This window comes from Schizophyllum commune (genome assembly GCF_000143185.2).
Source record: "Schizophyllum commune H4-8 unplaced genomic scaffold SCHCOscaffold_7, whole genome shotgun sequence".
Lineage (NCBI taxonomy): Eukaryota > Fungi > Basidiomycota > Agaricomycetes > Agaricales > Schizophyllaceae > Schizophyllum > Schizophyllum commune.
The window spans coordinates 637,226-649,113 of NW_026089544.1; the positions used below are offsets into that span (position 1 = coordinate 637,226).

An 11,888-nucleotide genomic window follows, 5' to 3' on the forward strand; every position below is an offset into this window, starting at 1 on the left:
GGAGATGAGATGGAGGTACCGGGGATTGAACAAGAGCACCTACGTGTATTTCACGGACTGCTTTCCGGCCCATTTCAAACATCCATGGCCCGGGATACTTTCTCCCGCGTGCACGGACGCAACACTTGCCAGAGGTAGGTCTTTCCTTCACAGCTCGCGCCAGGGCATGCGGACAGCTAACATCTACACGACAGGCCACACGCATACCGTCATGTTCCAGTTCGAAGATCGCTTTCGCCAGTCCGGCAACCAAGAGCTCAACAGCCTGCAAGACGCGCTGAACGAGTTGATAAAGGAGAATCACACAACCGTCCCCAGAGCTCTCCATCGCCAAATCAAGTCTATCCTCACCAGAGGCTCTGCATTTTGTCTCCTGGAGGGGGCACCTCCTTTCGGCCGGCCATTGTCCGAGGTGCACGAGCACAACGATATGCTTCGCGCCATTCTACATTCCTTCGCGATCCTAGGACACCTCTACAATGTCTTGGGCTCTACCTCAGGGCAGTCAACGTTACTCGACAAGCCGCCTGTCGCCTTGGATAAATTGTTCCGCTGGATCGACTTCATGCACCCAATGCATGGCTATGCCGTCGGGACTTACCCATCCGACAGCGACCGTCACGAGGCCGTACCTGTCTGCGCCATCCTTGGCGGAATCATCTCTAGTAGTGATAACGGCAAAGAGTACATCGACCGCTTTGTGCAGCAGCAACCGCGCGCCATAGCGTTGATCCTAGACCTCTGGCTGTTCTATCCCAAGTACCTAAGGGGCCAGGAAAGAAACATCGGCTCTTCACAATATGTCTCGGACGGCATTCTTGGTCTTCTCCGCCTCCTCTACTCAACCGAAGGTCTGCACGACATTTTCACTGCCGAACTTACACGTCTCGTCGATGGTCGGCTGGGCCGCGTGTCCCGTTGCATCGCCGCGCACACCAACTTCCTGGTGCAAGCCCAAGCGAAGGGCGCGCTGATTGCGGGCTCTACGTGGGAGACTCACTTCTGTGCCGCGCACGGTATGCTCGCGTATCTCACCGCCTCCATGGACATACACGTGAGGCGTAGCGCATTCACGAGCAGCATTTCCGGCGCGCGTTTATGTCTCGCGAACAGAGACGACCCGCTTTCTCTAGAGGCAGCGCGCCATGCAGTCAAGTTGCTGTCCGAGAACATGACAGGTTTGCGCAGCTTGCGCCAGACCGTTCGCGCCTTGCAGGGAGATATCCTTGATCTGATGATCGAGCTCCCTTCCGCGCTTCGAGGAGACGAGTCCATCGTCAAACTGGCGCGTCATCTACAGGACAGCCTCTGGTGCCCCTCTGTTCTCCGCGCGTTCCGCAAGAGCTATGATGCTCTGGTTCTCCGTGGTGCACTCGATGAGACCGCCCTCGCCGATCCCATGACACGAGACCTCGCGAGCAGGTTCAAGCTGTACTGGAAGACATACGCTGTCTTTCGACAAGATCGAGGTTGGAAGCGTGCGGTGCCGTGTTATGGGCGTGCAGAGGTTAGCTTTCCAGACCGTGGTCAGTTCTTACATGATTTCAAATTATGCACAGGACGATCATGGCGAAGAAGTCAAGCCATGCCCCTGCGGGAAGGTATTCTACTGCTCAGTAGAATGCCAGAGGATTCATTGGGAAGCTGAGCACCGGGATGATTGCTGTTACCGAGACGCAGGGGCGTTTGGACTACACGGTGTGTACTGTCATATTTGATCTTCCGCGTCTTTCGTTTTCTTCGAGACGGGTTTTACCGAAGTTCTGCTCCAAACAGCACGTCCGATGCATTGACAGACACATACTTAGCTCGCCCGTCTGGCAACGATACACACAAGCTAACGGATGCACTATCTACTAGGTGCCGTCAAGCTTGAAAGCCTCTTTTTCCTCGGTCGATGCGCGCAGGAAGCTCTAAAACGACATGCCGATTGGGTCGGTTCGACATACGCGGCCCACACACGCATCAACCCTACGGTAGTGCCGTGCTTGTGGGTCAGTTTCGCCGACAATCTCGACGAGACCACAGAGCCCTCCGGATCAGAAGACTCGGCAACCTCTGTGGACGCTTATGGTTGCGTCCTGAGCACCGCCACGGAGAACAATCGCCCTATCGATACCGTGCTCCCGGAGGGCTGGCGTATAATAGCTGTGCAGGTCCGCATGCGCGTCGGGATGAATGTCCTCAGCCAGGCATTGCCTTTTCTTTTCACGGTAGAGGGAGAAATCGTCGAAGGAATGAATCAACCACTGTGCTAAGCCAAAATCTTACATTTATCATTATATTCAGCCCCAGATCTCATGCAATAGTAGACTGACTGGAAGCCTGGCAACGTATGCGGTCTAAATGAGCGAATAGGAAAGGTGGGAGACGAATGTACACGAAGGACTCGCCGCAACGCAGCGCGCGAGTTGATGCTGATGGAGGAGGGAGCGAAGAGGGACGCAGTTACGTGTTACGTCTCGCTCGTCCATCATCCGGAAAGCGCGCCTCCTTCCTCCGTGCCTCCTCCAGGCGGCTTCCAAAACCAACTTGGAATCTAATCGTCTTCTTCGCTAATACGCAAGCTCCGCAGATACTCGAATTGCTGCTCATCTTCTGCTCGTCCGCACGCAAGAGGGTAATCTTCCTGAGAGATTCTTGAGAGATTGGAGGCCTTGGACCTGAAGTCCTGTCTGGACTCTGAGTGGCAACGCGTGTCTATCGTGCACCGCCGCTACGCGCGAATCAACTCTCAGTGGCGTCTCATGAAAGCGCTATCTCTCTATCGTTAGCCTGACAGACGGCTCTAGAGAACGCTCCCCGTCCACGACGCAACTGGATGTCATCACTTCTCAGCATAGGGCGATAACATCTGTGCTGGCACGAGTGCCAGCATATGCTTCGTAACTCGTGTGGTAAGTAGTGCAGCCACCCTGTCCTACCCTCACCGAATGTCGTGCTAGCTTTCGAAACGGGTACTGCGAGAGCGTCGCACTGCGGAGGTCGTCGCGCGTTGCACATCTATCGAGGGTGCACGCCCATTAGGTCATTCCTTTGTACTTCATCATACGCGACCTCGAAGGCCTTTCGTACGCCATCACCGGAGACACGTTGGCCGAGGGTCAGGAGAAGCGCCAGGAAGAACCAGGCGCTTCTGACGGTCAATCCCGGATCGCCGTCATTTCCTGCCATCGGCGCGCTCCCAGAGCGCCTTCGCCAAGCCTCTTTCAGCCCTCTCCAGTTGTCGGGCAGCTTCTGATAACGGTGCTCATTGTACAACTTGTGAAGATGGAGCGCCTTGACACGGTGGCAGGTAAAGTTCAGCGATACCCACCATGTACGGATTCCCTGCGACTCTCGGGTAGGACGGGCATGCGATGATTTAAGCTACTAGTCATCTCTGTTCATAGAGGTTGGCAGCTACGGCGTTCCCTACGTTATTTGCGTCTCGCTGACAGGATTACAATAGTATCAACGTACGCTGCCGTCTTGTCTGTCCATCGCTAGCCTTTGCACGCTGGCCAACTCCAGGCCAACTCTTGACTTCAATCTCAACTGCGGGCCTTGATACACAATGAGGCGAGACGAAAGGTCTATTCACAAGTAAATTACGAAGAAGGGTTATATGACAGCGGCGTAGGAATGAAGGGCTCGAATCGCCAGGTATACAGTAGTCAGCAACGATGAATTGTTCGATACAGAATGATCGCGAGTAGGTAAAGACTGCGTCACGACTATATAAATGAACTTTGCCCCGTGAGTGAGTCGAGGTCGCGTCGCGCGACCGTGTCGTAGCTGATAAGTAGCAATCGAGTAGGCGTCCGAAGAAGGATAGGGAGAAGGGAAGAAGGGAAGAGAGGAAGCAGAGGGATAATTGGTGCGGCGCTTGGGGAAGCGGGCGAGCGGCGCTCAGAGGCCGATGTTAACTGCGGGCAGGATTAGTGGGTTACGAACGTCGTATAAGCTCGACAACGTACTCGGGGAGCAGCCGATGTTGATGCCGTGACCGCTGTACGAGTTGTCCTTGCAGCAGACGGTTTGCGCGGAGCTGGGGAAACTGAATAAGGCGACGACAACGAACGACGCCTTCAGTACTCACCACTGGTTGCCGCCACCACCGAGCACATCTATCGGCGTGCAGTGAAGGCCAATGTCGGTGACCTCACCGAGGACGATTCCCAAGAGCTTCAAGATGATGCCCAGGAGGCTGCCGGAGTTCGACTTTTGTACGCTTTGGCAGCACTGGACGGGTCCGGAGCTGCAGCTTTGGCCATTCCCGCCGCCGCCCGAAGGCTTGTGCTTGCTTGCCGCTATTCGTGAACGTCAGACGGATGCGTGGAGATAAAGGAAGGATGACTCACAGTCGACAGGGGTTGCTCTGCCAAGGTTGCGAGGCCTCATCGGCGTGAGCCCACGGCGCATGCGGTCTGCATTGGTCTCCGCCGTCGGGACGGCCGACACGGCGATAAGCAGGGCAAACAAGAAGGCAAAGAAAGTAACAAGCTTCATAGTATCGTCCCGCACGAAGAGACAGTGAAAGGTACTCGAAAAGCGAGCGTGAGGTGAACGAACGAAGGTGAGCGGGGAACGATACGACTCAATCCCCGCCGACCCGAGCGCTGGCTTTATATCCCAGGACAATTTTGGCCAGCAGATGCGCTTCCCCGATATGTGCGCACGCCGTGCGCTGTCATTTTGCTTGTCAGGACCCCGGGGGCGACCGTAGTGCGGCCGAAGGCGGCTGTCGCGCTCGTGGGGTATAGAGTCTGCCTTTGCGCGCGTAATCGCCGGCGCAGCGCTCACGGCACCGGGCAACAACCGCCTTCCGCGCGCCACGAGGGGGTGGAGGCAGGGCTCTGGAGGGCGCTGTAGTCGAGGGTGAACGGCGAGGAAGTGCAAGAGCAGCGGGTGTTCTCGACTTGGGAGCTTCCGTATGTTGAAGATGGTGTGAACCCAGAAGTCCCCGAAGCGGTAAACGGCACGAGCCCACCGCCGGGGGACTCAATCGTCGATACTCGTGGTCGCGGCCTTCGCTAGCGTCTCGGCTTACGGCCAAGGACGTGATCATTGATCGACGCGCTCTATAGAGAATCAATGGAGAAGGCCCCGCGCGGCTGCGCAAAGAGTATTGGACGGACACGAGATATAATGCAAAAATGCAGGGACGACCAGGGGGAGGCGTAGAGGGAGGCGTTGTCCGATGTTCGCGAGCCGAATTGCGTACAGTTTTTGAGGCACAGCCAGGGGAGTACGTCCCGGACGGGCATGAGCGCGGAAAGCGAAAACACATACCTGAGATTCCAGTAGTACCGGGGTCGCTTGACGTCTGGGTCTCCTGCTTGGTTAATCTCGCACATTAGATGTCGTTGGCTCGTATAAGAAAGTCGATAAATCAGCGCGCTACAATGCATGAACGGTGACAGCGATTGGCAAGCCCAGGTAAGTTGTCAAGAATGACTGCTGTCGTCCAAGGTAGTCACGTCGTTAGTCGCTAAAGGCTATCTGTTATCAATGCTTGAAGACTCGCTACGCCGAAGTCTGTCGCTACCGCTACGAAAGCCAGGCCGTGCAATTAGATAGCCCATTGTCGTCTTGTCCTACTCATCCGCTAGTTCAGTCAAGCTAGCTGGCAGTTGCATCGACATATATGTTGGTGAGTTTCCGAATCCTTGAAGCTCAGAAACGAATAGAGGTGCCAGCGTTGTGATTTTCGACTTTCGACATGGCAGTTTGGGACAAGAGACGGCGAGGGCGGCCCGAAAGTACAATGGCATCACCGATCGGGCGATGACTAAGCGCCATTGTTCTCGTCGCCTCTTGTTCTGAACGGTCATCATCATGGTTCGTCCTTCTCCCCAAGTTTATTCAGAATATATCTCATATTGTCTTCCCAGGAAACCCAAGGCCCCACTCCCGCTCTCCACTTCTGCACAGAATGCAACAACTTGCTATACCCGAAGGCGGACCGGGCGTACAACCGACTGTACTACTACTGCCGCATGTGCAGCCGCGACCAACCAGCGGGCGAGGGCGACGCGATCGTGTACAGGAATGATTTGTTGACCATCACAAAGTGTGTGTGCAGCGCTTGACGCGTGCGGTCCGATACTAACGCGCGTTCGCCAGAGAGCAGATGGGCGAAGTGAGCAATCTTGAGACGGACCCGACACTGGTGCGTGGCCTGCAGATCTACCCACACTCGATGCTGACGCGATTTCCCTCCAGGCACACGCAGAACAGCAGTGCCCGGCCTGTCACTACCATGAGTGCGTTGCCTCGTTCCCCACCCATCCCTGTCCGGCTAATGATACCCTCAGCGCCGTCATATTCCAAGACCAGTCCAAACGACACCAAACCCGCATGATCCTCTTCTACGTCTGCACCAGCTGCGGCCACTGCTTCCTCGACCCCATCCTCGTAAAGAAGAAGAAGCGCCGTCAACGCAAGGAGAATTTCGAGGAAGAAGAAGAGAACAAGAAGCGCCAGCGTCAGGAATACGAGAGGCAAGGATTGATACCCCCTCCGTCACTGGCGCCGTTCGGTAGACCTCTGGTCGAGGAGATCGACTGCGCGTCGGAGAGCGAAGGGTTCTTGGATTGCTTCAAGAAAGGTGCCTCGTTGGAGTTGAAGCTATGAGTCTTGCCAGCCTTTCTTGTACTTATATGCATCTTTTTGAATGCTTTGATGATATCGCGTGGGTACATTGGGTAAAGACGGTGGGTTGTAGCGCTATCATTATCGTGTATCACTTCGCTGACGGTTCGTAGATCAGTGTAGCTTCTTCGGCCTAGCTACTGTGCACCTACCCATGCTCAGATATGCGGCGCAGACAGCAAAATGTCGAGCGCTGAGATCGAGGAGAGCTGCCACCATCGCTGCACGGGCTCGTCCGCTGCGCGTTGTCGTGTTAGATCCTGTACTTCGTATAGGGCGACAATGACATACCTCCCTTGCGTGCAATGATTCTACTCATCCTCCCTCCTGCGTGCTCCGGGATTTCCACCTCGGGCATCATCAACACGCTCGACCCGGTCGCTTTGGCGTGCTCCGCAACGTTGAGGGCCTTCGCTTGCTCCGCGACATTGACCACTCGCCCTGCGTGCGTCTCGTCCGCGAGCATTCGTCCCGCTGCTGGAAGGCGAACCTCGCCGGTGCGGCCTACTCTCACAACCGGCAACGTTGGAGGCGTTTTGACCCAAAACCCTTCCAAAGGGTTTGAACGGCAGGGAGCCATGAGTTTGCGTTGACCAACCAATTGCCGAGAGTGAGTTAATCTAGCCGACATGACTGCCTCGCGCAGCGTCACGGCAAGTGCCGCTCGATCGGGTCACAAAAGGTCACAGTTCGCATCAACGCTCAGTCCGTGGACCAGCAGACATTATGTTGAAGACATAACTTTCCATGTATCTCAATATGCTCGAGGTATATCTCTACACACCCGAAGAGTACAAACTCCCCACCGAGAAGAGCAAGGTAGCCTATACCAAGTGTAACATCATAGTGTGAGAAGCAGGTGACAATGGGAACTGGGAATGAAATCGTTCGCGTGCGGGGCCCCCTGATTCCCGCATCGACTCTGCTGTATATCCTCTATAAGTCTGATCTAAGGCTTGAAGTACTGTGCATAGAAACATGAGGTGCTCTCAAGACACACTGCCTGCATCAACAGCCGCAGAAGCAGACAGTTTACGGTCGGCGGGAAGGACCAGGTTCAATTTCGGATTTCGTGTTGCGTGATCGCGATGCGTAAGGTCGGCGGTTCGAATCAGGGCCAGTAGCAGGTATGTCTTCCTGGCCTCTTTTCGTCGTTTGAGGGCTGCCTTCTAGCGTAGAGCTAGTATATGTACCAGTCTCCATATCCTCCCGCGTAGGGAGGGTCCCAAAAGCCACGAATCCGGGGTCGGCGAAAATGTCGTCATTTGCCGAGGTCCGGCAGACGCCGGCACTCGAGCTTGGCAGTTGTTTCTCACGGTTGAATTTCTGTTCCTTTGCCTCGCTCAAGGCCAGGTAGGTGCCCGCACGCCCTCTCTTATAGTGTATGTCTCTCATATACTCTCCCTATTGATTACTCTGAGACCATATAGCAGCTCATTTGCTCGCTTTCCTACTTTCTTCTGTCCTTTTCAATTGAATTTCAACCTGTCATGGGCAATGTCGCTACCTATTCATCCTTCAAAAAGCCTCAAATAGAGCAAGCTTATCTGTTACTTGAGAGGACCAAGCAGCATACTGGCAGATTATGAAGCATCAAGGTGCTTGGTGCCCTCATCTCCCACTCCCAACTTAAGGTCGCTTCAAAGTGTTCCTTTTGATTATATTTCCTAAGATCAGCCATAGACCATCTTATAAAAGCTTTTCTCTATATATACTACATCTTACACACTTTTACAGGGCGCGAACCAGGATGAATGGACCGCGAATAGTCAAGTTCAACCGTGAGAAACAACTGCCAAGCTCGAGTGCCGGCGTCTGCCGGACCTCGGCAAATGACGACATTTTCGCCGACCCCGGATTCGTGGCTTTTGGGACCCTCCCTACGCGGGAGGATATGGAGACTGGTACATATACTAGCTCTACGCTAGAAGGCAGCCCTCAAACGACGAAAAGAGGCCAGGAAGACATACCTGCTACTGGCCCTGATTCGAACCGCCGACCTTACGCATCGCGATCACGCAACACGAAATCCGAAATTGAACCTGGTCCTTCCCGCCGACCGTAGACAGTTAGGTTTGTCAGCAAATATTCCCCTGTGCGGCGGCGGGCTGAACACGATATATGGTGCGGGTACCCCCACGCCTCAAGTTGTCGGTCGCATGTCGTCTTGCTTTCATCACGAGGATTGCCACCTCACATCGAGTAGATAAGCCCCTTGCCGGTTTTCGGCACGACATGCGTCAACCACGACGACTCCCACAGCAACCCTTTGGAGGAGTTCTGGGTCAAAACCCCTCCAATGTTGCCGGTTGTGTCTTTCGAGTATTACTGTGGCAAAGAGCGAGGATTTGATCATGGCGGGGATGGTGGGCAGCATATGTGTAATGGGTAAGGCGGTTGCGCACGATGGCGAGCATTAGGACGAAGGTCGCTGGGGTAGACGTGAAGATGCGTTTGATCTCGCAAGCTGAGACTGAGCGAGTGTATGCGGGATAGTTGCGATAGTGACTGTGAATGAGAAAGGACAGAACAAGTTGCTTCGGCCAGCTGAAGCACTTGAGATCGGCGCTGGAGGCTATCCGACGAGCGGAGGCTCTCCAAGGAAACTCAGGGGCTGCAGCATATTCTATCCCTGCTGAGCAAAAAAATACATGCCTTGTTCGGTATCAGATACTCTTCGTCTTCGTTGTCCCCGCTCTCATCCTCCTCACGAAAGGAAGGACGAAGAGCACCATGCCAGTCCTGAGAAAGTTCAACAGTGACAGCGTGGGAATGGGGTGCGCGTGACTAATCACGTGCTGGTTCGACTTCAGGCACACCCCTCCATATCGCCTCAAATCGCGCTCGAGCTCGGCACGTCCAGCTCACGAATACATGCGCTATTTCTGCCAGATAGCTGCGCAGACATTCGACATGTCACGCCTGAATGACCAATCGTCCTTTCGGCCACACACGACGAGACGAATCGACACACGGTCGCCATCGAGCTCACGCCACCTTCATGCGCCACAATACCGATTATTGCTTTCCCTTGCACGTATCGATAGCACCAGCAGCACGTATCAACATGCCCGTGTCCATTCCAGTTCGTAACGGGGAAGATGTCCGACGTGGTGTATGTCCGACGTACGTGTTGTATGTACGGCTCAGCACCTGCGCCGAGCCTTCAGTCGCGTGCTACTGGCTACAGCGCGCCCACGGGACGACTAGGGGATGCGTGATACAGAGGCGGTCTAGGATTGTGCAAACGAAGGACGGTCAGTTGGCGAGCCGGCGGGCGGCCAGAGGGCGCGAGGATCAGAGGGTCAGCCACGCCGGGCGAGCAAACGCCAATCGACGCGCGCGGTATAAGTGGAGAGGGTATATGGCTGGAGGGAGCGCCGATGAGCTTCTCTGAACAGATTTAGGTCGAGCAGTATACACACCAGGAGGGAGCGAGGAAGTATCCGGATAGGCGCATTCAGCAGGCTCCTGCGCACGGCAGGGACCCTCAAGCTTGCGTGTTGACGTTGGCGTGCACGCTCGCGTCCGCCTGCACGTGTGCATTGGCGGCGTTCGCGTTCACCTGCGCGGTGGCGTCGACGTGGACGCCGGCACCAGCGTGGGCGGAGGCCGACGCGGCGGCAGCAGCAGCAGCAGCCGAGCGCTGAGCAGCGGCGCGCTGGGCAGCAAGCTCAGCATTGTGACGCTGCGCTGCGACGGCAGCGTCGTGCTGCTGCTGCGGGGTCAAAGTCTGGGTCGCAGGGTGCCCAGCTGAGAGCGCGACGCGTCAGTGAACGAATTTTTCAACGTTCTCCAAAAACTCACAAGGCTGAGCGACCTGCGTGGTTTGCGTCCCGAAGTGGCGGGGCTTCAACGGGCCAAGACCGCGGCGGAAGCGCTCCGCGTTGGTCTCAGCGAACGCAGTGCCGGCAAGAGCGAAGATCGCAAGGACGAAGGTGAACTTCATGGCGTCTAAACAAGAAGCGGAGGGTGTAGGTGTACGATTAAGGTAACGATTGGACGCGGCGAGGGGGCGCGGCGGCGGGGCGAGCGGTGCTCTACGGTGGTGGCGGGGACGGTCGAGTTGCAAAAAGCGATACCGACTTAGAGGCGCGATGTTTTTATACGAGGGGGCGACTGCGGACCGTCGTGATAGGCGCGGGCGCTGGCGGGGCGCGCATGTGTTGTGGAGCGCCGGTTGATGAGAAGGACATCGGTTGATGGGGGGGCGCGTAGGCTCGTGAACCAGCTCGGCTGCGACCATATGGTACACCTCGTGCCTCGGTATGGCCGCAGGCCGGCTGGGCTCATCCGGGATCATTTTGGCGGGCCCGCCAAAAGATGCGTCTGACTTAGTGAAATCAGACGCTGGTTAGCTGCGTCTTGCCGACAAGATGCTTCCTCGTACATACTGAATGCACGTCCTGCCTTCTATTCCACAATACACTATGAGATACATCTACTCTCGAACAGAATTCCTGGCTTTAGTATATGTGTGCGCAAGTGAGAGAAGTACAAACGAGAATTTGACGCGTCGCCGCGCATGCCAACGTCCTACCGGCGATTGAGCAGGTAAGCTTCACGCGCAATCGCGCAACCACACACGACCCGAGCAAGTCGAGCAATTGTTGACCTCCCATCCGCACTGATATGCACGATCCCAGGTGCGAGGACGCGACCTACCCAGCAGATGACATTGCGGTCGAGATTGGCGCAAGGAGCTGCCAGCCTCATCTGACCTGGGTCCAGTGCGATGTTCAGCGGTGGCGTGAACTCTTGGTAGATCCCATATGGCGACTGCGCTGGTGGTAGGGTGAGGCTCGACGAGACCTGCGCGGGGCGCCTGGGAGGGATGATTGTAGAAGCTGTTGATGTTGCGATAGAATTGCGATAGTCCTGGGCTCGAGGAGTGTGAAGCAGAACCGATGGGTCCGCGGGCTGCCAGCGCTCGCGAGCATGACCGTGTGTAGAACGTTCGCTGAAGGTGGTATATGACGCCGCGGAGTACGGCCTGCCTTGCGCAGGTGTAAGGGAATGGCTCGGTTCAATGGATTGTGTCCCGATAGGTCGCACTGGAGGGTGTCGCTGGCGTGAAGCTATGGGTGACGCGGGCGATCCGGACGGAGGGTGCAGAGAGTGGTCATGACGCGAAGGGCAGGGATAGGAGGGTTGTTCAGGCGCTCCGTGCGCGTACGACGGGCTGTATTGTTGTGAGTTCATCGGAGGTGGCTCGTGATGGCGACGTTGCTGGAGAGAAGACGGGGAAGGGG

The 11,888-nt window shown here is 55.9% G+C and overlaps 8 protein-coding genes across 8 annotated transcripts; 3 read left to right on the top strand and 5 right to left on the bottom strand.

Annotated features, from left to right (window-relative positions):
• The first annotated feature begins 72 nt into the window (after positions 1 to 72).
• Positions 73 to 2,330, top strand: SCHCODRAFT_02628216 (uncharacterized protein). Its single transcript, XM_003031422.3, has 4 exons — positions 73 to 134; positions 195 to 1,507; positions 1,560 to 1,698; positions 1,861 to 2,330. The coding sequence occupies exons 2-4, from the start codon at positions 212 to 214 to the stop codon at positions 2,256 to 2,258; spliced, it is 1,833 nt and encodes a 610-aa protein (XP_003031468.2). The 5' UTR covers positions 73 to 134; positions 195 to 211; the 3' UTR covers positions 2,259 to 2,330.
• Positions 2,331 to 3,477: 1,147 nt separating this feature from the next.
• On the bottom strand, positions 3,478 to 4,587 carry Hyd6 (fungal hydrophobin). Its single transcript, XM_050342337.1, has 4 exons — positions 4,344 to 4,587; positions 4,082 to 4,292; positions 3,960 to 4,030; positions 3,478 to 3,908 (listed from the first exon to the last, which is right to left on the bottom strand). Exons 1-4 carry the CDS (start codon positions 4,489 to 4,491, stop codon positions 3,892 to 3,894), a joined length of 447 nt encoding a protein of 148 aa, XP_050199532.1. The 5' UTR covers positions 4,492 to 4,587; the 3' UTR covers positions 3,478 to 3,891.
• On the bottom strand, positions 4,588 to 5,090 carry SCHCODRAFT_01307583 (uncharacterized protein). Its single transcript, XM_050341419.1, has one exon. It carries the CDS (start codon positions 5,048 to 5,050, stop codon positions 4,685 to 4,687), a length of 366 nt encoding a protein of 121 aa, XP_050199533.1. The 5' UTR covers positions 5,051 to 5,090; the 3' UTR covers positions 4,588 to 4,684.
• A 701-nt stretch (positions 5,091 to 5,791) lies between these two features.
• On the top strand, positions 5,792 to 6,959 carry SCHCODRAFT_02628233 (uncharacterized protein). The gene is made up of 6 exons (XM_003031421.2): positions 5,792 to 5,823; positions 5,877 to 6,055; positions 6,109 to 6,154; positions 6,208 to 6,248; positions 6,300 to 6,698; positions 6,750 to 6,959. Exons 1-5 carry the CDS (start codon positions 5,821 to 5,823, stop codon positions 6,616 to 6,618), a joined length of 588 nt encoding a protein of 195 aa, XP_003031467.1. The 5' UTR covers positions 5,792 to 5,820; the 3' UTR covers positions 6,619 to 6,698; positions 6,750 to 6,959.
• On the bottom strand, positions 6,376 to 7,272 carry SCHCODRAFT_02628235 (uncharacterized protein). Its single transcript, XM_003031011.3, has 3 exons — positions 6,928 to 7,272; positions 6,789 to 6,874; positions 6,376 to 6,735 (listed from the first exon to the last, which is right to left on the bottom strand). Exons 1-2 carry the CDS (start codon positions 7,214 to 7,216, stop codon positions 6,795 to 6,797), a joined length of 369 nt encoding a protein of 122 aa, XP_003031057.2. The 5' UTR covers positions 7,217 to 7,272; the 3' UTR covers positions 6,376 to 6,735; positions 6,789 to 6,794.
• A 2,180-nt stretch (positions 7,273 to 9,452) lies between these two features.
• On the top strand, positions 9,453 to 10,079 carry SCHCODRAFT_02311363 (uncharacterized protein). The gene has a single exon (XM_050342338.1). The coding sequence runs from the start codon at positions 9,563 to 9,565 to the stop codon at positions 10,031 to 10,033; it is 471 nt and encodes a 156-aa protein (XP_050199534.1). The 5' UTR covers positions 9,453 to 9,562; the 3' UTR covers positions 10,034 to 10,079.
• Positions 9,637 to 10,827, bottom strand: SCHCODRAFT_02628239 (uncharacterized protein). Its single transcript, XM_003031010.2, has 3 exons — positions 10,444 to 10,827; positions 10,062 to 10,389; positions 9,637 to 10,004 (listed from the first exon to the last, which is right to left on the bottom strand). The coding sequence occupies exons 1-2, from the start codon at positions 10,583 to 10,585 to the stop codon at positions 10,127 to 10,129; spliced, it is 405 nt and encodes a 134-aa protein (XP_003031056.1). The 5' UTR covers positions 10,586 to 10,827; the 3' UTR covers positions 9,637 to 10,004; positions 10,062 to 10,126.
• Positions 10,828 to 10,984: 157 nt separating this feature from the next.
• SCHCODRAFT_02311370 (uncharacterized protein) lies at positions 10,985 to 11,888 on the bottom strand. Its single transcript, XM_003031009.3, has one exon. It carries the CDS (start codon positions 11,836 to 11,838, stop codon positions 11,173 to 11,175), a length of 666 nt encoding a protein of 221 aa, XP_003031055.1. The 5' UTR covers positions 11,839 to 11,888; the 3' UTR covers positions 10,985 to 11,172.

What these genes read in the sequence shown, in the direction of transcription:
- SCHCODRAFT_02628216 (XM_003031422.3), top strand. Translation starts at nt 212, where the DNA reads ATGTTCCAGTTCGAAGATCGCTTTCGCCAGTCCGGCAACCAAGAGCTC. An exon ending in CGTGTTATGGGCGTGCAGAG is followed by an intron (nt 1,508 to 1,559) that starts GTTAGCTTTCCA and finishes AATTATGCACAG; the next exon opens with GACGATCATGGCGAAGAAGT. An exon ending in AGGGGCGTTTGGACTACACG is followed by an intron (nt 1,699 to 1,860) that starts GTGTGTACTGTC and finishes ACTATCTACTAG; the next exon opens with GTGCCGTCAAGCTTGAAAGC.
- Hyd6 (XM_050342337.1), bottom strand. Translation starts at nt 4,491, where the DNA reads ATGAAGCTTGTTACTTTCTTTGCCTTCTTGTTTGCCCTGCTTATCGCC. An exon ending in CAGAGCAACCCCTGTCGACT is followed by an intron (nt 4,293 to 4,343) that starts GTGAGTCATCCT and finishes GTTCACGAATAG; the next exon opens with CGGCAAGCAAGCACAAGCCT. An exon ending in GGTGGTGGCGGCAACCAGTG is followed by an intron (nt 4,031 to 4,081) that starts GTGAGTACTGAA and finishes CAGTTTCCCCAG; the next exon opens with CTCCGCGCAAACCGTCTGCT.
- SCHCODRAFT_02311363 (XM_050342338.1), top strand. Translation starts at nt 9,563, where the DNA reads ATGACCAATCGTCCTTTCGGCCACACACGACGAGACGAATCGACACAC.
- SCHCODRAFT_01307583 (XM_050341419.1), bottom strand. Translation starts at nt 5,050, where the DNA reads ATGATCACGTCCTTGGCCGTAAGCCGAGACGCTAGCGAAGGCCGCGAC.
- SCHCODRAFT_02628239 (XM_003031010.2), bottom strand. Translation starts at nt 10,585, where the DNA reads ATGAAGTTCACCTTCGTCCTTGCGATCTTCGCTCTTGCCGGCACTGCG. An exon ending in CACGCAGGTCGCTCAGCCTT is followed by an intron (nt 10,390 to 10,443) that starts GTGAGTTTTTGG and finishes TCGCGCTCTCAG; the next exon opens with CTGGGCACCCTGCGACCCAG.
- SCHCODRAFT_02628235 (XM_003031011.3), bottom strand. Translation starts at nt 7,216, where the DNA reads ATGGCTCCCTGCCGTTCAAACCCTTTGGAAGGGTTTTGGGTCAAAACG. An exon ending in AATCATTGCACGCAAGGGAG is followed by an intron (nt 6,875 to 6,927) that starts GTATGTCATTGT and finishes GACAACGCGCAG; the next exon opens with CGGACGAGCCCGTGCAGCGA.
- SCHCODRAFT_02311370 (XM_003031009.3), bottom strand. Translation starts at nt 11,838, where the DNA reads ATGAACTCACAACAATACAGCCCGTCGTACGCGCACGGAGCGCCTGAA.
- SCHCODRAFT_02628233 (XM_003031421.2), top strand. An exon ending in GATTTGTTGACCATCACAAA is followed by an intron (nt 6,056 to 6,108) that starts GTGTGTGTGCAG and finishes CGCGTTCGCCAG; the next exon opens with AGAGCAGATGGGCGAAGTGA. An exon ending in TTGAGACGGACCCGACACTG is followed by an intron (nt 6,155 to 6,207) that starts GTGCGTGGCCTG and finishes ATTTCCCTCCAG; the next exon opens with GCACACGCAGAACAGCAGTG.